A 21,999-nucleotide genomic window follows, 5' to 3' on the forward strand; every position below is an offset into this window, starting at 1 on the left:
GGGCATCAAATATGATTAAGGGCAAGGAACAGCTCCCACTCGAGAAGAGATTTAAAAGACTCGGACTGTTCAGCTTGGAACAGAGATGACAAAGGGGGAATATGACAGAGATCTATGAAATCATGAATGCTGTGGAGGAAGAGAAAAGGGAAAAGGGAAATATTATGTACCCATTTGCTTAACACAAGAACTAGGGGTTACTTGATTAAATCAATAGGTTTAAAACAAGCAAACAAACAAAAGGAAGTACTTTTCATGCAACACACAGTCAACCTGTGGAATTCATTGCTAGGAGATATTAAAATTCACTAATTGTATTTTAAAGATCTTGAACATCATAAATTAGCCACCTTCAGTGAGGTTCATGTTGACAAATATTTGGATCCAGTACTTTTGCTATCAGTAAATTTGACCAGCATTGAGTTCTCTCTGCTGCTGTCAGTCAGCTTCTCCATTGTTTCTTTCAAGCAAAATTAACCTCATTCACATGCAATATGACAGTTTTTCCATTGATTCCAAGGCCAAAAGGGACCATTGTGTTCATCTAGTCTGATCATCTCTAGAACACAGGCCAGAGAATTGCCCCAAAATAATTCCTAGAGCAGAGTTTAAAAAAAAATCCTATCTTGATTTAGAAATTGCCAGGATTGGAGACACCACTTAGTAAATTGTTCCAGTGGTTAATCACCCTCACTATTAAAAATTTACACCTTATGCAAATTAAACAAAAGAAAATTAAGTTAACTTACGTTTGCATTTTCCAAGAAAAAGGATGATGATCACAGCAATACACAGCAATAAACAAATTAAGGCACCTATGGAAAGATAGAACATGTTACTATCACCACCATGTAGCTTCAAACATGGGAGGTATTTCTAAGTGTTACAGTTTTGGACCTAAACAATGATGGACTTTTGATGGAGTATGAACAATGATGGGATATGAACAGAAGTCCCTGCGAGGAGGTGTGGACTTTCCCTAAGGGTCCCCAGTCTGGTTTTACCTGTTCATACCCACCATACAAAGACAGAGCGAAAAAGGCTCCAGTAGGAGTCTTTTGTTATTTTAAGTACTCAGTAAGAGATTAAATCATGTTTGATAGGACAGCCTTTCTGCCCAGCCTGCTAAGAGCTAAAAGTCACTAGGAGCTGACAATCACTAATAGTTTGGTGGACTCTCAAGAGACTGATCTGCAGAGGTCACAGCAGAGAGGCAAGTGGCAAAAGGTGATCAGCGACTGGAACAAGTGGGGGAGGAATAACTGCTGGTAAGGCGGCCAGTAAGGGAGAAACGACGGCTGGCAGGGAGGCCAGCGGGGGAGGACCAGTGACTGGTGGGGCAGCCAGCCAGAGCAAGTACTCAGATGGTGGATCAAGCAAGATGCCTTCTTCCTCAGATGGGAGCTGAACTCACACAGATGCGCCTCTGAACCTTGGGCCCTCACCAAGGGCAATGACTGTGAGTGGGGTATGGTGAAGGAACAGAGAGGGGCACAGAAAAGGAAGTTTTGGTTGTAGAACTCAAGAACAGAAGGTAGAAGACTCTGCCCCACGCACTCTGGGGTGCATCCGAAGAAGTGAGCTGTAGCCACTTTTTTTCTCTGGGGTGGGTGTCCTGCTCACAGTTTTTATCTTTATCAAACCTGCTTGTGGCATTTTTCCAAATTAATGTTAGGTCACTTCCCTCTTTTCATTAAAAGTTTCATTCCTACACTCAGACTCTCTGCTTGCGAATGGGGAAGTATTGCCTCTCAGGGGCACCCTGGGGTGTCATTTTCCCAGGTTACTGGGTGGGGGCTCAAGCCAGTTTTGTGTTGTATTGTTGAAAAGGAACCTCTAGATATTGAACCCAGCCCTGGTTGCTGCCGGCTCCACCTGGCAGAAAGGTTAGAATAGAATAAATATGAGCCATTGGTGATCTCCTCTTCCTGCTGAGTGTCTCTTATATGCTTCAGTGAGCCTCAGCCACACTAACCCCCCACACTAAGGCCGTGGCTGCACTCGAAACTTCAAAGCGCCGCTGCGGGAGCACTCCCATGGCAGCACTTTGAAGTGTGAGTGTGGTTGTGCGCCAGTGCTGTGAAAGAGCTCTCCCAGCGCTGCAGGTACTCCACCTCCATAAGGGGATTAGCTTACAGCACTGGGAGTCGGGCTCCCAGTGCTGGGGCACTGTTTACACTGACACTTTACAGTGCTGTAACTTGTTGCACAGAGAGGACAATATCGCACATCTTTAACCATTAACAGGCAGCTACCTTCCTGCCTGGCCCTTACACAATGAAAGTTTCAGTCATTATCACTGAACATTTCTTTCATTTTCAGAAAACTTAGAGAAGACAATAGGTAAGTCTGTGTCTTATTTCTCTTATATATAGTCTGGTCAATACACACAAATCTTGTAGAGTGGAAAGGGGAAGAATTTATTTTTAAACTTCTCTGCGTTCTCCTGCCTTTCATGATCCCTTTTTCCTGGCTTCCCAAGAGCATCTCTGAATATTTGCTAGAGCTGAGGAGAGTTGCTTTTCTATTCTGGCATTTTTAAATGTACACCCCATTGCTGTTCAGTATCCTCTAGAAATGTAACTCTCCAGGAAACAAATATTGTATGAAAGAAAATGTACATATGAAAAGGACTTCACATGGAAATAGAAAATGGAACATATTTCATTACATAAACAGTATCATGACATTTTAATAACCGATGCCTGTATTAGGAGAGTTGAATTGTATCCTATTGAGCTTTTTTTTTCTATTTAGTAGTGACTATGAAGGTTCTTGCCAAAATTGTTCAAAAAAGGTTGAGCTCTAATCTCTCTTCTAATCTTTTAAACAGGGGGGATGATTAGCCTCATAGGCCGAATAGCTGGTGAAGGCTCTTTTCTGAAAAGTTTTTATTGAAGACATTGAACCAATTTCCACTATCAAACATTTCTGCGTGATAGGCCCAGACCTGTACTGGGGAAGGGGAGTGAGTTGCAGAACCACACTGCCCAGAGGAGACCTCCAGTGGGGATTGTGATTTAAGTGATGAACAGTTCCTCCTTGAGATCCCAGGCACGGAGAGGACAAAGCACTCTTAGCACCCTGCTGCCAGAGACAAGGGAGGCCAGGAAACTGCTCTGGAAAAGAGCGTCCTTGTATACAAAGCCCAAGCACGTGTCATGGAAGCTAGAGCTCATTGCTAAACAATGAACACTTTCCTACTGAAGGGTTTGAGTGAGCTCCAGTGAAAGGGGTACAGCTTTGCTGAGACAGACATTGCACTCCCCAGCAGACCCCGCAAATCAGCTCCTCCCCCCACCACAATGCCTGCTGCCTGCCGCTGATGAACTCTTCTGCAGAAAGAGGGAGGTGCTGGGGCGAGGAGCCGGGAGAGAAGAAGCGGAATGAGGGCGGGGTGCTCTTGGAAGAGGGGTGGAATGGGGCAGGAAGAGGAAGAGTGGGAGTGGGAACAGGTCAGGCAGGGGTGGGGACCTGAGTGAAGGGGTATAGTAGGGGCAGGGCCTGGGGCAGAGAGGTGGTCAAGCACCCCTGAGGAAATCAAAAAGTTGGTGCTTTGCTTACACTACCCCTGCATGATTGGATAACTGAATCGAACCTTAACAATGTCTCCTTAATTTTGAAGTGAAAAATCAGAATATTCCCTTTCAATTCAGAGGAAATAGAAACTTTTGACTCTACTGAGATGCTTTTACTTCTTTCTTGTTCTTTTTTTCATCCAGAACGTTTTTTTTTCTACCTGAAATGGACACATTCCCATGGAAAGTTTCTGCAAACACCTTCCTCTCATAGTCAATATACTGGACCGGAAGGCAGAATATCTAGGTTCTATTTCTTGCTCTAGCAAACATTCCTGTATGACTATTAGCACTTCCTTTGCAGGGGGATTGTCAAAGAGATTACACAGTGTGCTCTGAAAAGGATGTTGGTTCCCAGTTTGGGGGAAGCTCTTTTGGGAAAGACATTTCTCCCTCCATCCCTGAGGCACAGGGTGGAGTGTCCGCATGGCCTCAGGTACTACAAGGTCAGGCACAGCACTAGCAACTCGGTCATGCCACACTCCCCATTCTGAGCTTTTTCATTCAATGGATATTTTCAGTTCCTGTAGCACTGGATGCTTTTTCTCACATGCCCAACTGTCCTTGAACCCCTGTCCCGTTGACTTTCTTTGCAAAGTGCTGGTGAGGTCTCAGCTCGATGACGTATCACCATTTCACTGTAATCTGCATAGACCCTCCACTTCCCAGATGCACGGGGCATGCAATGATAGCATCCCTTCTGCAGTTGAAGTTGTTGGAACCCATACAGGGCACACGAAATTTGGTCAGTGGACTGTAAGTATTGAGTAAAGTAGGCAAACTCACCCATTTGCTCCTGGGGTTCCTCTGCAAAAGAAAAATGGGGAGGAGAAGAAAACAAGTCAGTGTAGGTCCATTGACTTATGAATTGAAGAGAGTGAATGAGGTCCTTTCTTTGTTGATTAGCATAAATATTGGCCATGAGTAGTGAGCTATCTTTTCAATCCGTGGCCTAGCCCCATTCCTATCCGACTACGTAGTAGATAGAGAAGATTATATTCTTGCTTTAATCAATTTTTCTTCAAATTGGCTCTACTGAGATGCTTTTGCTTCTTTCTTGTTCTTTTTTTCATCCAGAAAGCTTTCCCCCCCTGAAATAGACACATTCCCATGGAAAGTTTCTGCCAATACCTTGCTCTCATAGTGAATAAACCGGACTGGAAGACAGAATATCTAGGTTCTATTTCCTGCTCTAGCAAACATTCCTGTGTGATTATCAGTACTTCCTTTGCAGGGGGACTGTCAAAGAGCCTACATTGGGTGCTCTGCACAGGATGTGGGTTTCCATTTTGGGGGAAGCTCTTTGGGGAGGACAATTCTCTCTCCATCCCTGAGACACAGGGTGGAGTGTCCGCAATGCTTCAGTTACTATAAGGTCAGGCAGAGAACTAGCAACTCGGTCCTGCCACATTCCCCATGCAGAGCTTTTTCTTTCAGTGGATATGTTCAGTTCCTGTAGCGCGTGAATGTTTTTTCTCTCATGCCCAATTGCCCTTGAACCCCTGCCCCCTCTGACTTTCTTTGCAAAGTGCTGGTGAGGTCTCAGCTCGATGACATACCATGATTCCAGAGTAATCTACACAGAACCTCCACTTCCCATATCCACAGGGCATGCAATGATAACATCCTAAGTTGATTGTATCTAGTTTGCATATCAATTCCAGCTCAGCAGTCTCTCGTTGGAGACTGTTTTTGAAGTTTTTACTAATTATTAATTTATTAATACTCAAAAACCAGTGGGAGAACACTTTAACCTGTCTGGTCATTCAATGACAAACCTGCGGGTGGCTATATTACAACAGAAAAACTTCAAAAACTGCTGAGCTGGAATTGATATGCAAACTAGATACAATCAATTTAGGATTGAATAAGGACTGGGAATGGCTGAGCCATTACAAACATTGAATCTCCCCTTGTAAGTATTCTCACACTTCTTATCAAACTGTCTGTACTGGGCTATCTTGATTATCACTTCAAAAGTTTTTTTTCACTTACTTAATTGTCCTCTCAGAGTTGGTAAGACAACTCCCACCTGTTCATGTATGTGTGTATATATATCTCCTCAACATATATTCCATTCTATATGCATCTGAAGAAGTGGGCTTTAGCCCACAAAAGCTTATGCTCTAATAAATTTGTTAGTCTCTAAGGTGCCACAAGTACTCCTGTTCTTTATTCCCATCACAGACGATGTTTGTGTGATAAGCCTAGCTGTGTGTTAGGAAATGTGAGTCGGCTGCTAAATTGCACCGCCCTGTGGAGCTCTGGGTGTGATTGTGCCTCAAGAGGTGAACAGCTCCTCCTGGAGATTCCAGGAATGGAGTGGGACAGCACCCTCAGCACCCTCGTGCCAAGGGCAGGGAAGGCCAGGACAATATTCTCTCAGAAAGGCACAGAATCACTGAGCATGATGCCTGGCTTCCAGCAGACTTTTTAGCTTTGCTGTGATTCCAGGATGCTCTGCACTCTGCTGTGTGATGGGAGAGCCCTCCTCATCAGGAGAGGTTACAGTGAAGTACAGTGAAGGCCCCTGAAGTTCCCAGCAGAAATTTCCCATCCAAGGGGATGCTCTTGCACTTCACTATGAAGGGTTCCCCCTTGGGGCAGGGTATTAGAGTGGTTTAAGTCCTACAGAACGTTGCTTGGTGCAATCTAGAACAGGCTGCTAAACATTTCCCTGATAAAACCCCACTGTGTTTGTTCATCTGAGAAATCAAAGTAAACTCACAATTGTCATCAAGCTATTGCTTTGCAAAATTGCTGTATTAGTAGGAGCATTGCCAGCAGATTGAGGGAAGTGATTATTCCCCTCTACTCGGAACTGGTGAGGCCACAGCTCAAGTATTGTGTCCACTTTTGATTCCCCCACTACAGAAGGGATGTGAACAAATTGGAGAGTCCAGCACAGGGCAACAAAAATGACTAGGTGGCTGGGGCACATGATTTATGAAGAGAGGCTGAGGGAACTGGGATTATTTAGTCTACAGAACAGAAGAGTGGTATTTGATAGCAGCCTTCAACTACCTGAAGGGGGGTTCCAATAGGAGGGAGCTAGGCTGTTCTCAATGGTGGCAGATGACAGAACAAGAAGCAATGGTCTCAAGTTGCAGTGGGGGATGTCTAGGTTGGATATTAGGAAAGTATTTCACTAGGAGGGTGGTGAAGCATTGGAATGGGTTACCTAGGCAGGTGGTGGAATCTCCTTCCTTAGAGGTTTTTAAGGCCAGGTTTGAGAAAGCCCTGGCTGAGATGACATAGTTAGTCCTGCTTTGAGCAGGGGGTTGTACTAGATGACCTCCTGAGGTCCCTTCCAACCCTGATATTCTATGATTCTAAAAGGACACACACCTCCACATGTCACATATTTGTCTTAAGAACATAAGAACATAAGAGTGGCCATACTGGGTCACACAAAATGTCCATCTAGCCCAGTATCCTGTCGTCTGACAGTGGCCAATGCCAGCTGCCACAGAGGGAATGAACAGAACAGGTAATCATCATCAAGTGATTCCCTCCCCTGTAGCCCGTTCTCAGCTTCTGGCAAACAGAGGCTAGGGACACCATCCCTGCCCATCCTGGCTAATAGTCATTGATGGACCTATCCTCCATGAATTTATCTAGTTGTTTTTTGAACCCTCTTATAGTCTTGGTCTTCACAATGACCTTTGGCAAGGAGTTCCAGAGGTTGACTGTGCGTTGGGTGAAGAAATACTTCTTTTTGTTTCTTTTAAACTTGCTGCCTATTATTTCATTTGGTAACTCCTAGTTCTTGTGTTATGAGAAAGAGTAAATAGCACTTCCTTATCTACTTTCTCCACGCCAGTCATGATTTTATAGACCTCAATCATATCCCCCCCTTAGTTGTCTCTTTTCCAAGCTGAAAAGTCCCAGTCTTATTAATCTCTCCTCATATGGAAGCTGTTCCATACCTAATTTTTTTGTTGCCCTTTTCTGAAACTTTTCCAGTTCTAATATATCTTTTTTTGAGATGGGGCGACCACATCTGATTGCAGTATTCAAGATATAGATGTACCATGGATTTATATAGAGGCAAGATGATATTTCCTGTCCTATTATCTATCCTTTTCTTAATGATTCCCAACATTCTGTTTGCATTTTTGACTGCTGCTGCACATTGAACGGATGTTTTCAGAGAACTGTCCACAATGACTCCAAGATCTCCTTCTTGAGTGATAACAGCTAATTTAGACTCCATCATTTTATATGTATCATTGGGATTATGTTTTCCAATGTGCATTACTTTGCATTTATCAACATTAAATTTCATCTGCCATTTTGTTGCCCAGTCACCCAGTTTTGAGAATTCCTTTTGTAGCCCTTTGCAGTCTTCCTGGGACTTAATTATCTTGAGTAGTTTTGTATCACCTGCAAACTTTGCCACCTCACTGTTTACCCCTTTCTCCAGATCATTTATGAATACATTGAATAGAATTGGTCCTAGGACTGACTCTTGGGGAACACCACTAGTTACCCCTCTCCATTCTGAAAATTTACCATTTATTCCTACCCTTTGTTCCCTGTCTTTTAACCAGTTCTCAATCCATGAAAGGATCTTCCCTCTTATCCCATGACAACTTAATTTATGTAAGAGCCTTTGGTGAGGGACCTTGTCAAAGGCTTTCTGGAAATCTAAGTACACTATGTCCACTGGATCCCCCTTGTTCACATGTTTGCTGACCCCTTCAAAGAACTCTAATAGATTAGTAAGACATGATTTCCTTTTACAGAAACCATGTTCACTTTTGCCCAACAAGTTATGTTCTCCTATGTGTCTGACAATTTTATTCTTTACTATTGTTTCAACTAATTTGCCTGGTACTGACGTGTCATAAACAGATAGTTAAGGGTTAATGCCTCTTTTACCTGTAAAGGGTTAAGAAGTTCACCTAGTCTAGCTGACACCTGACCAGAGGAACCAATGGTAGGACAAGATGGTTCAAAGGAAGGAGGAAAGTCCCCTTTGTCTGTGAAGTTTCACTTTGGACTGGAGTAGGAAAGCTCCAGAATTCAGCCTCTTATTAAGTAGTGAGTATTATTGAAGGAAATAAATAGGTTTATGTTTATTTCTTTGTAACCTATCTTGTGCAATTAGAGGAATAGTCAAATTGGGTATTTGAGTATCTTTTTTTGTGTAACTAAGGTTTTGCCCATGGGAACATCCTCTGTGTTTGGAATCTGTTGTCTGTGAGAGTAGCTGGTATGCTAATCTCTCCCAGAGGGTTTTCTTTTATGTTTCTTTTCTTTAATTAAAAGCCTTTTTCGTAATACCTGATTGATTTTTCCTTGTTTTTAGCTCCAAGGGGGTTGGATCTTGATCCACCAGGGAATTGGTGAAGAGTCTCTCAAGGCTACCCAGGGAAGGGAATTAGCACTTTGGGAGTGGTGGCAGCGGACCAGATAAGCTGGTAGTTAAGCTTAGAAGTTTCATGCAGGCCCCCACATTTGTACCCTAAAGTTCAGAGTGGGGAAGCAGCCTTGACAGACGTTAGACTTACCAGTCTGTAATTGCTGGGATCACTTCTAGAGCCCTTTTTAAATATTGGCTTTACATTAGCTATCTTCCAGTCATTGGGTACAGAAGCCGATTTAAAGGACAGGTTACAAACCATAGTTAATAGTTCCTCAATTTCACATTTGAGTTCTTTCAAAACTCTTGGGTGAATGCCATCTGGTCCAGGTGTTAAGTTTATCAATTAATTCCAAAACTTCCTCTAGTGACACTTCAATCTGTGACAATTCCTCAGATTTGTCACCTACAAAGGACGGCTCAGGTTTGGGAAGGTTTCAGAGTAGCAGCCGTGTTAGTCTGTATCCGCAAAAAGAAGAACAGCCCACTTCTTCGGATGCTGTAGTCCACGAAAGCTTATGCTCTAATAAATTTGTTAGTCTCTAAGGTGCCACAAGTACTCCTGTTCTTCTTTTTTCAGGTTTGGGAATCTCCCTAACATCCTCAGCCATAAAGACTGAAGCAAAGTATTCATTTAGTTTCTTCGCAATGACTTTATCATCTTTAAGAGCTCCTTTTGTATCTCGATTGTCCAGGCGCCCCACTGGTTGTTTAGCAGGCTTCCTGCTTGTGATGTACTTAAAACACATTTTGTTATTACCTTTTGAGTTTTTAGCTAGCCGTTCTTCAAACTCCCTTTTTGGCATTTCTTATTACATTTTTACACTTAATTTGGCAGTGTTTATGCTCCTTTCTATTTACCTCACTAGCATTTGACTTCCACTTTTTAAAAGATGCCTTTTTATCTCTCACTGCTTCTTTTACATGGTTGTTAAGCCATGGTGGCTCTTTTTTAGTTATTTTACTGTGTTTTTTAATTTGGGGTATACATTTAAGTTGGGCCTCTATTATGGTGTCTTTGAAAAGTGTCCAGCAGCTTGCAAGGATTTCCCTCTAGTCACTGTACCTTTTAATTTCTGTTTAACTAACCTCCTCATTTTTGCATAGTTCCCCTTTCTGAAATTAAATGTCACAGTGTTGGGCTGTTGAGGTATTCTTCCCACCATAGGAATGTTAAATGTTATTATATTATGGTCACTATTTCCAAGTGGTCCTGTTATAGTTACCTCTTGGACCAGATTCTGCGCTCCAGTCAGGACTAAATCAAGAATTTCCTCTCCCCTTGTGGGTTCCTGTACCAGCTGCTCCAAGAAGCAGTCATTTAAAGTATCGAGAAATTTTGTCTCTGCATTTTGTTCTGAGGTGACATGTTCCCAGTCAATATAGGGATAATTGAAATCCCCCACTATTATTGAGTTCTCTATTTTGATAGCCTCTCTAATCTCCCCTAGCATTTCATCATCACTATCACTGTCCTGGTCAGGTGGCTGATAATAGATCCCTATTGTTATATTCTTATTAGAGCATGAAATTACTATCCATAGAGATTCTATGGAATATGTGGATTCATTTAACATTTTCACTTCATTTGATACTACATTTTCTTTCATATATAGTGCCACTCCCCCACCCCGCACGACCTGTTCTGTCCTTCTGATATATTTTGTACCCTGGAATGATTGTGTCCCATTGATTGATCCCACTCCACCAGGTTTTTGTGATACCTATTATAACAATATCCTCCTTTAACACGAGGCACTCTAGTTCACCCATCTTATTATTCAGACTTCTAGCATTTGTGTACAAGCACTTTAAAACTTGTCACTGTTTATTTGTCTGCCCTTTTCTAATGTGTCAGATTATTTTTATGTGAATGTTTCTTGTCTGATGTAGCCCATACTTTATCCTCTTCCATCCTCTCCTCCTGACTAGAACCTAGAGAATCTCTATCAATAGACTTTCCTCTAAGAGAAGTCTCTGTCCGATCCACATGCTCCGCTGCAGCAATCAGCTTTCCCCCATCTCTTAAAAACTGCTCTGTTAAGTGCCAGCAGTCTGGATCCACTTTGGTTTAGGTGGAGCCCATCCTTCCTGTATACACTCCCCCTATTCCAAAAGTTTCCCCAGTTCCTAATAAATCTAAACCCCTCCTCTCTACACCATCATCTCATCCACGCATTGAGACTCTGAAGCTCTGCCTGCCTACCTGGCCCTGCACGTGGAACTGGAAGCATTTCTGAGAATGCCACCATAGAGGTCTTGGATTCCAGTCTCTTTCCTGGCAGCCTAAATTTGTCCTCCAGGATGTCTCTCCTACATGTACCACGACCACGAGCTCCACTCCAGCACTACACATAAGTCTATCTAGATGCCTCAAGAGATCCACAAACTTTGCACCAGGCAGGCAAGTCACCATACAATTCTCCCAGTGATCAAAAACCCAGCTATCTATGCTTCTAATGCTTGAATCTCCTATTACTAACACCAGCCTTTTCCTAATGACTGGAGTTCCCTCCCCCAGAGAGGTAACCTCAGTGTGAGAAGATACCCCAACATCATCAGGAAGGAGGGTCCCAAATATGGGAAAGTTTCCCTCTGCTCCTGTTGACTGCTCTCCTTCCCTGAGCCTTTCATTCTCCTTAACAACACAGGGGCTGTCCGACTGGAGGTGGGAAAAATCTACAGTGTCCCGGAAAGCCTCATCAACATACCTCTCTGCCTCCTTTAGCTCCTCCAGTTCCTCCGCCCTAGCCTCCAAAGCCCGCACTTGGTCTCTGAATGCTCACATATGCCACCTGCCACAGGGCAGGTAATCATACATGCTGCACTTGGCACAATAAACTGGATAGCCCCAATCTGCTGCTGGGCTTCTGTTTGCATTCTCTCCTACATACCTAGGTTAATGATAGGGTTATTGTTTAAATCACAAAGTTTGATTATAGTTTAAGTTAAAGGTTTTAAATAATTGCAATTGTGCCTCGCCCCCTTCCAAACTCCCTCTCGAAACTTCCTGTTAGTGGCCCCTATTTGCAAAACTCCCTGGTCACTTGCTCACTGCTTTATAAAGCCATGGCCTTCCTGATTTTCCCACCCTCTGACTAAGGCTCAGCCAAGGAACAGAGGCTTCTAGATTTCAAATCTTGGTTAGAAGCTCACAGGTTCCAACTGCTGGCCACAGCACACGGTCCTTCAAACAAACAAACAGACAAACACAAGCTCAGCTTACAGCAAGTAACCCCCCCCCACACACACACAAACACACACTACTGACAGCCACTTACCACAAGGATCCTGTATTTGCTCCTCCTTCACCTGGAGAACTCCCTCTTGAAACTCCCTGTTAGCGCCCCCTATTCGCAAAAACACAAATACTTTTCATTATATTCACTGTATGATCTGATGAGGAGCCTAATCCTGCTCCTTCTCATGTAAATCTTTTAATTGATTTCATTGGGAGAAGAAGTGGGCCCTTGATTACATAATTATAATTCTCTGGCAAGAGCACAACCTGATATACCTTCAAATGTGTGATTATAAAGTTCTCATTTTCGCCTGGGTTTTGTCCTATGAAACAGACACAAGGGTTTGCACATGTGATTCTGTCCCAGAAGAGAGAGGCCTCAAGGAAAAAAGAAGAAACCTCCCTCATACATGTGATTGTGATATAAAATCAGTGCAGGCCTAGGATCAGATCCAAATTCACTGAAGTCAATGGGAGACTTTCCATTCACTTCACTGGATTCTGAATCAGTCACTTGACACCAGATTCACAGAAGAACGTAGCCATCTCAGTGCCTCTTTAGGTGCCTAAATCCAGCACTGAAGCATCACTGACATTCTCAAACCCAAATCTCATCTACCAACTAACCCCATAGGTGACCAAAGTCCACATGGTGTCTATATTTCTCTGGTCAGCAGGCACAAAACCAGCTAAATCCCGATGCAGCTCCACAGCTAATGAGCAGCTTGGAGCTCTCACTCACGTGTAACCCCCAGTGGCCACAAAGTGGTATTCACAAAATAGGTGTCTCCCTATCTATCCTGCCAGAGGGCCTGATCTCACAGCCTTTCTTAGAGCTGGCCAACAGGCTCAGGTCTGCACAAAAGAGAGGGGGTGTGCTTGTCCCAAAATACCCAATAGCCCAATTACAAAGGTATCTGACAAAGCTGGATGAGTAGGAAACAAATTGGCAGATGAAATTCAAGGTTGATAAATGAAGAGCAATGAACATTGGAAAACATAATCCCAAATACACATACAAAATGGTGGGGTTTAAATTAGCTGTTTCCACTCAAGAAAGAGATCTTGGTGTCATTGTGGATAGTTCTCAGAAAACATCCACTCAGTGTGAAGTGGCAGTCAAAACAGCTAACAGAATGTTAGGAATCATTAGGCAAGGAATAGATAATAATAAGAAAATATCATAATGCCACTATATAAATCTATGGTACTCCCACACTTGACTACTGTTTACATTTCTGGTCACCCTATCTCAAAAAAGATATATTAAAATTGGAAAAAGTAGAGAGAAGGGCAAAATGATTAGAGGTATGGAACAGCTTCCATATGAGGAGAGATTAAAAAGACTGGGACTGTTCAGCTTAGAAAGAGACGACTAAGGTGGGATATGATAGAAGTCTATAAAATCATGAATCACTGAAGAAAGTGAATAAGGAAGCATTATTTACTCCTTCACATAACACAATAAACAGGGGTCACCCCATGAAATGAATAAGCAGTAGGTTTAAAACAAATAAAAGGAATTACTGCTTCCCAGAACGTACAGTCAACCTGTGAACTCATTGCCAAAGTATGTTGTAAAGGCCAAAAATATAATGGGGTTAAAAAAAAAGAATAAGATAAATTCATGGAGGATAGCTCCTTCAATGGTAATTAGCCAAGGTGGTCAGGGATGCAAGCCAGTGCTCTGTGTGTCCCTAAGCCTCTGACTATCAGAAGCTGGGACTGGATGTCAGGGAATGGATCATTAGATGTCAAGGAATGGAAGATGGGAGTGATTAGCAAGAAAAGCTACCTTATTGAGGTCAGAACATGTAGGGATAAAGTTAGAAAGGCCAAAAGCCATGTAGAGTTGGACTTTGCAAAGGGAATTAAAAGCAATAGTAAAAGGTTCTATAGCCATATAAATAAGAAGAAAACAAAGAAAGAAGAAGTGGGACCGCTAAACACTGAGGATGGAATGGAGATTAAGGATAGTCTAGGCATGGCCCAATATCTAAACAAATACTTTGCCTCAGTCTTTAATGAGGTTAATGAGGCGCTTAGGGATAATGGTAAGATGACAAATAGGAATGAGGATATGGAGATAGATATTACCACATCCGAAGTAGAAGCCAAACTGGAATAGCTTAATGGGACAAAATCAGGGGGCCCAGATAATCTTCATCCAAGAATATTAAAGGAACTGGCACATGAAATTGCAAGCCCATTAGCAAGAATTTGTAATGAATCTGTAAACTCCGGGGTTGTACCGTATGACTGGAGAATTGCTAACATAGTTCCTATCTTTAAGAAAGGGAAAAAATGTGATCCGGGCAACTACAGGCCTGTCAGTTTGCCATTTGTAGTATGCAAGTTCTTGGAAAAATTTTTGAAGGAAAAAATAGTCAAGGGCATTGAGGTCACAGATAATTGAGACAAAATACAACATGGTTTTACAAAAGGTAGATCGTGCCAAACCAACCTGATCTCCTTCTTTGAGAAGGTAACAGATTTTTTAGACAAAGAAAACGCAGTGGATCTAATTTACCTCGATTTCAGTAAGGCATTTGATACGGTTCCAAATAGGGAATTATTAGCTAAATTGGAAAAGATGGGGATCAATATGAAAATTGAAAGCTGGATAAGGAACTGATTAAAGGGAAGACTACAACAGGTCATACTGAAAGGTGAACACTTAGGCTGGAGTGAGGTTACTAGTGGAGTTCCTCAGGGATTGGTTTGGGGACCAATCTTATTTCATCTTTTTATTACTGACCTTGGCACAAAAAGTGGGAATGTGCTAATGAAGTTTGCAGATGACACGAAGTTGGGAGGTATTGCCAATACAGAGAAGGACTGCAATATCACACAGGAAGATCTGGATGACCTTGTAAACTGGAGTAATAGTAATAGGATGAAATTTAATACTGAAAAGTGCAAGCTCATGCATTTAGGGATTAATTACAAGAACTATTGTTATAAGCTGGGGAGGCATCAGTTGGAAGTAACAGAGGAGGAGAAGGACCTCTGAGTATTGGTTGATCACAGGACTCTGAGCCACCAATGTGATATGGCCGCGAAAAAAACTAATGCGGTCTTGGGATGCATCAGGCGAGGTATTTCTAGTAGAGATAAGGAGGTGTTAGTATTGTTATACAAGGCACTGGTGAGACCTCATCTGGAATACTGTGTGCAATTCTGGTCTACCATGTTTAAGAAGGATGAATTCAAACTGTAACAGGTTCAGAGAAGGGCTATTAGGGTGATCTGAGGACTGGAAAACCTGTCTTATGAAAGAAGACTCAAAGAGCTTGGCTTGTTTAGCCTAACCAAAAGAAGGCAGAGGGGAGATATGATCGCTCTCTATAAATATATCAGAGGAATTAATACCAGGGAGGGAGAGGAATTATTTAAGCTCAGTACCAATGTGGACACAAGAATAAATGGATATAAACGGGCTATCAGGAAGTTTAGACTTGAAATTAGATGAAGGTTTCTAACCATCAGAGAAGTGAAGTTCTGGAACAGTCTTCCCAGGGGAGCAGTGGGGGTAAATATGCCCAATGGCTTGTGATGGGATGTTAGATGGGGTGGGATCTGAGTTACTACAGAGAATTCTTTCCTGGGTGTCTGGCTGGTGAGTCTTGCCCACATGCACAGGGTTTAACTGATCGCCATATTTGGGGTCGGGAAGGAATTTTCCTCCAGGGCAGATTGGCAGAAGCCCTAGGGGTTTTTTGCCTTCCTCTGCAGCATGGGGCGCAGGTCACTTGCTGGAAGATTCTCTGCACCCTGAAGTCTCTAAACCATGCTTTGAGGACTTCAATGGCTCAGATACAGGTTTGACGCAGGAGTGGGTGGGTGAGATTCTGTGGCCTGCATTGTGCAGGAGGTCAGACTACATGATCATAATGGTCCCTTCTGACCTTAAAGTCTATGAGTCTATGAGATAAATTGCCCTGTTCTGTTCATTCCCTCTGATGCATCAGGCACCGGCCACTATCAGAAGACAGGATACTGGGCTGGATGGATTATTGGTCTGACACAATATGGCTGTTCTTATGTTGCTTCCCTAGAGCAGGGGTGAAAGTGAGATGGTACGGGCTGGTACTCTGTACTGGTAAGAACCCGCACTGGCCCATACCCAGCCTACATTAAAGCACTGCTATGGCAGTGCTTTAATGTCCCTGCCCCTTTTGCCTCCCCTGTTGGCAGCCCTGCCAATAGGGTCCGTACTCGCAGGGCCGCCGACGGGGGACGGGGGAGGGGAATCCTCACAGCACTGCCACGGCAAAGGACCGCTTTAACATCGCTGCCCCTTCCCCCCATCGGCAGTCCGTACCGGCAGGGCCGCGGAAAGGGGAAGCGACATCAAAGTATTGTGTTGTTAATATGCTGGGTTATATTTTTTGTAAATAGATAAGTAGCATTAGTCATTTTCTAAAGAGACAGCACCTGTATGTCCCAAGCACAGAGCGCTGAAATGAAGAACCCAGGACCCAATGCATACCAGGAGGGAAGATAAGCCACTCCGATTAGCAAGCAGCAAGGAAGAGGCTTAAGCCACAAGGTGGGGAGAGGGGGGGGGCAGGCTACATGAAATACAATGTTGGCATTTCCCTCAGAAAGCTGTCTCTGCAGCAGGGGGGACTGAAGGGTCCTCTGACTCCTGTGTGGCACAACAAAACTGTCAGGGAGTCAGGTACTGCAGGGGATGGGGAATTCCCCTGCTGCCAGTGACAGGTTTGATTCTGAACCCAGGCTGCAATCAGGCAGAGATAGCCCTCCCTTTTAAGGGAGCTGGGAGCTTTAGCAAAATGAAGAAACACCCACATATCACTTTCTACACTAGGTATTAGGTCAGTATAACTACGTTCCTCAGGGGTGTGGATTTTCAGTACCCCTGTGTGACACTGTTATACTGATGTAGATCTTTATTGCAGACCTAATCTAAGTTTCCTGGAAAGTTAATGGGACTTAGTCTCCAAAGTATCTAAGGACTTGTCTCCATGAGGACACTCATGGAAAGTTAATCTGGATCAACTTTTAACATGGATTAGTTAAACCACAGTAAACACATGTGGATGTTCTTATTCAGAATTATAGTGTCCTTAATTTGATTTAGCTTAGTTCACAAATCAAATTCAGGCAACTCAAAATATGAATAATGATGTCCACACAGGGGGTTAATGAAATTTAACTAATCCACTTTACATTCAAACTTCAGTTAATTGGAATTAATTTTCTAGAGTTTTTCTGTGTAGACAACAAATTAGTTACTTTTGAAAATGGGAGTCAAGATCCTAAATCATTTTACCACTTTTGAAAATTTTATCCTTATAGAATAAAATGTATTTTTTTCAACCTGAGTGTGGAAAGAGATACATCTGTTCTCTGTTGTAAACAAATTGTTGTCATAATAACTCTTACAAAGTTCTTGAGGTCTCTTCCTGCCCCCCATTTCTTTGATTCTATGCCGTTATGACTGAAGGTTCTCCTGTTCTTAGGATGCTAACAAACTCTGTTGTAAAATTAAGAATGCTTCAAAAGGGCTTATTAAAAAGCAGTTTAAATTATATTCTAACATCACTTTAATTTTTAGAAGATAGATTTAACAATACAGCTCCAAGGATTGGTATTTTAAAAGCAAATAAAGGGGAGAGTGATTATTATTGGTATCCCTTCTAACAGCAGACACTCTGAAATTACTTCTGAAATCAGTAAACTGATCTCACAGTGACATGCATTAGAGCATCTAATAGCTACCCAATGGAAGAAGTGGAAATTCCATTATTTGGGAGTTTTAAAACAATAATAGACAAAGCAATAAAATGTGCTGTGGAGAAGGGACAAGCCTGCGCTGGCTCCTGGGGAGACAGAATAATAGAGTTTGATAAATCTGCTTTCTCCAATTCTAGGCCTTTCTTACCTATAACCAAGACTTCAATGATGATCTCTCTGTGAAATGAGTTGGCTGTGGCAGAACATACATATTTCCCTTCATCTTCCACTTGAATATTGTTCAGTTTCAGAGAAATATTTCCTTTCCCAAACTCCTTTCCTTTAAAAACTTCTGCCTTTTTTTCATATTTCTTCCTGATCCATTCTCTGCTGTTGACTCCATTTGGAGACAAATAACCCATTGAGCATTTGTCATCCTGTGGATAAGAATTAACCAGGGGGCTGCTTTCATCATAGAGGTAGAGATAGATTGTCTTATCCTCCCCAGGTCCAACTTTCCTCCATTGCAGCTCCATGCTTGGGGGCAGATGTTTTGTAATCAGCCGGCAGGGAAGAATGGCATTTTCTCCAATTACAGCGGTAATGATGTCATGTTCTGCCTCCACATCAAAGAAACCTGAAAAATGTTCAGGGGGTTATAATTGCACCAGCAGCACATAATGATTCATATTAATGTGTAAGCGAGAGTGAGTGAAAAAGAGGATAGCCTGAATTCTCCTCTTATTTATACTCTTTTTATAATAGTGTAACTTACGGTGACCAGATCACCCAGGTCAAATATCGGGATGCAGGGAGGGGGGTTGGGGGTGGGAAACAAAAAACCCCTTCCTCCACAAGCATTGGAGGGAGGCCCCGGAGATTCAGGGGGAGCATGGTGCCGTGAGTGAGAGTCCGGCCTAGCCCCTACCGCCCAACTGAGTCCTGCCTGCGCTCGGGGCCAGGCCGGACTCTCACTCACCCTGGCCCCACGCTCCCCCTGTGTCTCCCGGGCCTCCTTCCAGCGCTTGTGGAGGGAGAAGGAATGGCGAGCCTGGGGAAGAGGCGGGGATTTGGGGAGGGAGCCAATGGGGGAAGGAGGGGGCGGAGTTGGGGTGGAAGGGTGGAGCGCGAGCACTTCCGGGCTCCAGAGCATTTGCTTGTTTGTCCAGTGTCCCGACGTAACATTGGTCAGGATGCAGGACAAACAAGCAAATATCGGGACAGTCCCGATAAAATCGGGATGTCTGGTCCCCCTAGTGTAACTTCAATAGCTTCAGGGGATTCACTCCTAATATACACACAGATAAGAAAAATGCTGCACCAAAGACTTGTCTACACTGTGGGGTAATGCACACTACAGTAGAGTGATTAATAAAATGCACCAATGTGTTGTGCATTAATTCGTCCATGTAGACCTTGACGATGTACACTAAAAGTTCCCTAGTGTGCTTTCCTGAATTACTGTTAACATAAGAACATAAGAACGGCCATACTGGGTCAGACCAAAGATCCATCAAGCCCAGTATCCTGTCCTCTGACAGTGGTCAATGTCAGGTGCCCCAAAAGGAATGAACAGACAGGTTATCATCAAATGATCCATATCCTGTCACCCAATCCCAGCTTCTGGCAAACAGAGACTAGGGACACCATTCCTGCCCATCCTGGCTAATAGCCATTGATGGACCTATCTTCCATGAATCTATCTAGCTCCCTTTTGAACCCCGTTATAGTACTGGCCTTCACAACACCCTCTGGCAAGGAGTTCCAGAGGTTGACAGTGTGTTGCATGAAAAAATACATTGTGTTTGTTTTAAATGTGCTACTTATTAATTTCATTTGGTAGCCCCTTGTTTTTATCTTATGAGACTGAGTAAATAATACTTCCTTATTTACTTTCTGTATATCAGTCATAACAGACCTTTATCATATCCCCCCTTAGTTGCCTCTTTTCCAAACTAAAAAGTCCCAGTCTCATTAATCTCTCCTCATATGGAAGTTGTTCTATACCCCTAATCATTTTTGCTGTCCTTTTCTGAACCTTTTCCAATTCCAATATATCTTTTTTGAGATGGGGCGACCACATCTGCATGTAATATTCAAGGTGTGGGCATACCATGGATTTATATAGAGGCAATATGATATTTTCTGTCTTATTATGTATCCCTTTCTTGATGATTCCGAACATTCTGTTAGCTTTTTTGACTGCCCTGCACATTGAATGGATAATTTCAGAGAACTATCCACAATGAAAAGGGGAAAGCAGTGGACGTGTTATTCTTTGACTTTAGCAAAGCTTTTGATACAGTTTCCCACAGTATTCTTGCCAGCATGTTAAAGAAGTATGGGCTGCATGAATGGACTATAAGGTGTATAGAAAGCTGGCTAGATCATCGGGCTCAATGGGTAGTGATCAATAGGTCCATGTCTAGTTGGCAGCCGGAATCAAGTGGAGTTTTGTTCAATATCTTCATTAATGATCTGGAGGATAGTGTGGACTGCACTTTCAGCAAGTTTGCAGATGAGACTAAACTGGGAGGGGTGGTAGATATGCTGGAGGGTAGGGATAAGTTACAGAGAGACGTAGACAAATTAGAGAATTGGGCCAAAAGAACTCTGAGGAGATTCAACAAGGACAAGTGCAGAGTCCTGCACTTAGGATGGAAGAATCCCATGCACTGCTACAGACTAGGGACCAAGCTGCTAGGCAGCAGTTCTGCAGAAAAGGACCTAGGGTTACAGTGGACGAGAAGCTGGATATGAGTCAACAGTGTGCCCTTGTTGCCAAGAAGACTAATGGCATTTTGGGCTGTATAAGTAGGGGCATTGCCAGCAGAGGGACGTGATTGTTCTCCTCTATTCGGCATTGGTGAGGACTCATCTGGAGTACTGTGTCCAGTTTTGGGCCCCACACTACAAGAAGGATGTGGAAATATTGGAAAGAATCCAGTGGAAGGAAACAAAAATGATTAGGGGGCTGGAGCAGAAGAGAAGAATGAGGGGGGATTTGATAGCTGCTTTCTACTACCTGAAAGGGGGTTCCAAGGAGGATGGATCTAGACTGTTCTCAGTGGTAGTAGATGACAGAACAAGGAGTAATGGTCTCAAATTGCACTGGGGGAGGTTTAGGTTGGATATTAGGAAAAACTTTTTCACTAGGAAGGCAGTGAAGCACTGGAATGAGTTACCTAGGGTGGTGGTGGAATCTCCTTCCTTAGAGGTTTTTAAGGTCAGGCTTGACAAAGTCCTGGCTGGGATGATTTAGTTTGAGATTGGTTCTGCTTTGAGCAGGGGGTTGGACTAGATGACCTCCTGAGGTCCCTTCCAAACCTGATATGCTATGATTCTATGAATGACTCCAAGATCTCTCTCTTGAGTGGTAACAGCTAATTTAGACCCCATCATTGTATATGTATAGTTAGGATTATAAAAAGCAACAGAGGGTCCCGTGGCACCTTTAAGACTAACAGAAGTATTGGGAGCATAAGCTTTCATGGGTAAAAACCTTATGTTTTCCAATGTGCATTACTTTGCATTTATCCACATTAAATTTCATCTGCCATTTTGTTGCCCAGTCACCCAGTTTTGAGAGATGCTTTTGTAGCTCTTCCCAGTCTGCCTGGGACTTAACTATCTTGAGTAGTTTTGTATCATCTGCAAATTTTGCCACCTCACTGTTTACTCCTTTTTCCAGATAATTTATGAATATGTTAGTCCCAGAACAGATCCCTGGGGGACACCACTATTTACCTCTCTCCTTTCTGAAAACTGACCATTTATTCCTACCCTTTGTTTCCTATCTTTTAACCAGTTACCAATCCATGAGAGAACCTTCCCTCTTATCCCATGACTGCTTATTTTGCTTGAGAGCATTTGGTGAGGGACCTTGTCAAAGGCTTTCTGAAAATCTAAATACACTATATCCACTGGATCTCCTTTGTTTGCTTGTTGACCCCCTCAGAGAATTCTAGTAGATTGGTGAGGCATGATTTCCCTTTATAAAAAACGTTGACTATTTCCCAACAAATTACGTTCATCTATCTGTCTGACAATTTTGTTCTTTATGATTGTTTCAACCAATTTGCCTGGTACTGAAGTGAGGCTTACTGGTC

The 21,999-nt window shown here is 42.9% G+C and overlaps 1 protein-coding gene across 1 annotated transcript in view; it reads right to left on the minus strand.

Annotated features, from left to right (window-relative positions):
- LOC128826340 (butyrophilin-like protein 2) overlaps positions 1-21,999 on the minus strand; it is a 67,542-nt gene that overhangs the window by 21,059 nt on the left and 24,484 nt on the right. The window contains exons 5-8 of the mRNA XM_054009587.1: positions 18,099-18,527; positions 12,228-12,296; positions 4,365-4,385; positions 750-815 (exon numbers count right to left, since the gene is read on the minus strand). Of these exons, the coding sequence (XP_053865562.1) occupies positions 750-815; positions 4,365-4,385; positions 12,228-12,296; positions 18,099-18,527 (585 nt within the window). The remainder of the gene's footprint in view (positions 1-749; positions 816-4,364; positions 4,386-12,227; positions 12,297-18,098; positions 18,528-21,999) is intronic.

The sequence above is a fragment of the Malaclemys terrapin genome, chromosome 20 (genome assembly GCF_027887155.1).
Source record: "Malaclemys terrapin pileata isolate rMalTer1 chromosome 20, rMalTer1.hap1, whole genome shotgun sequence".
In the NCBI taxonomy this organism is placed as follows: Eukaryota; Metazoa; Chordata; order Testudines; family Emydidae; genus Malaclemys; species Malaclemys terrapin.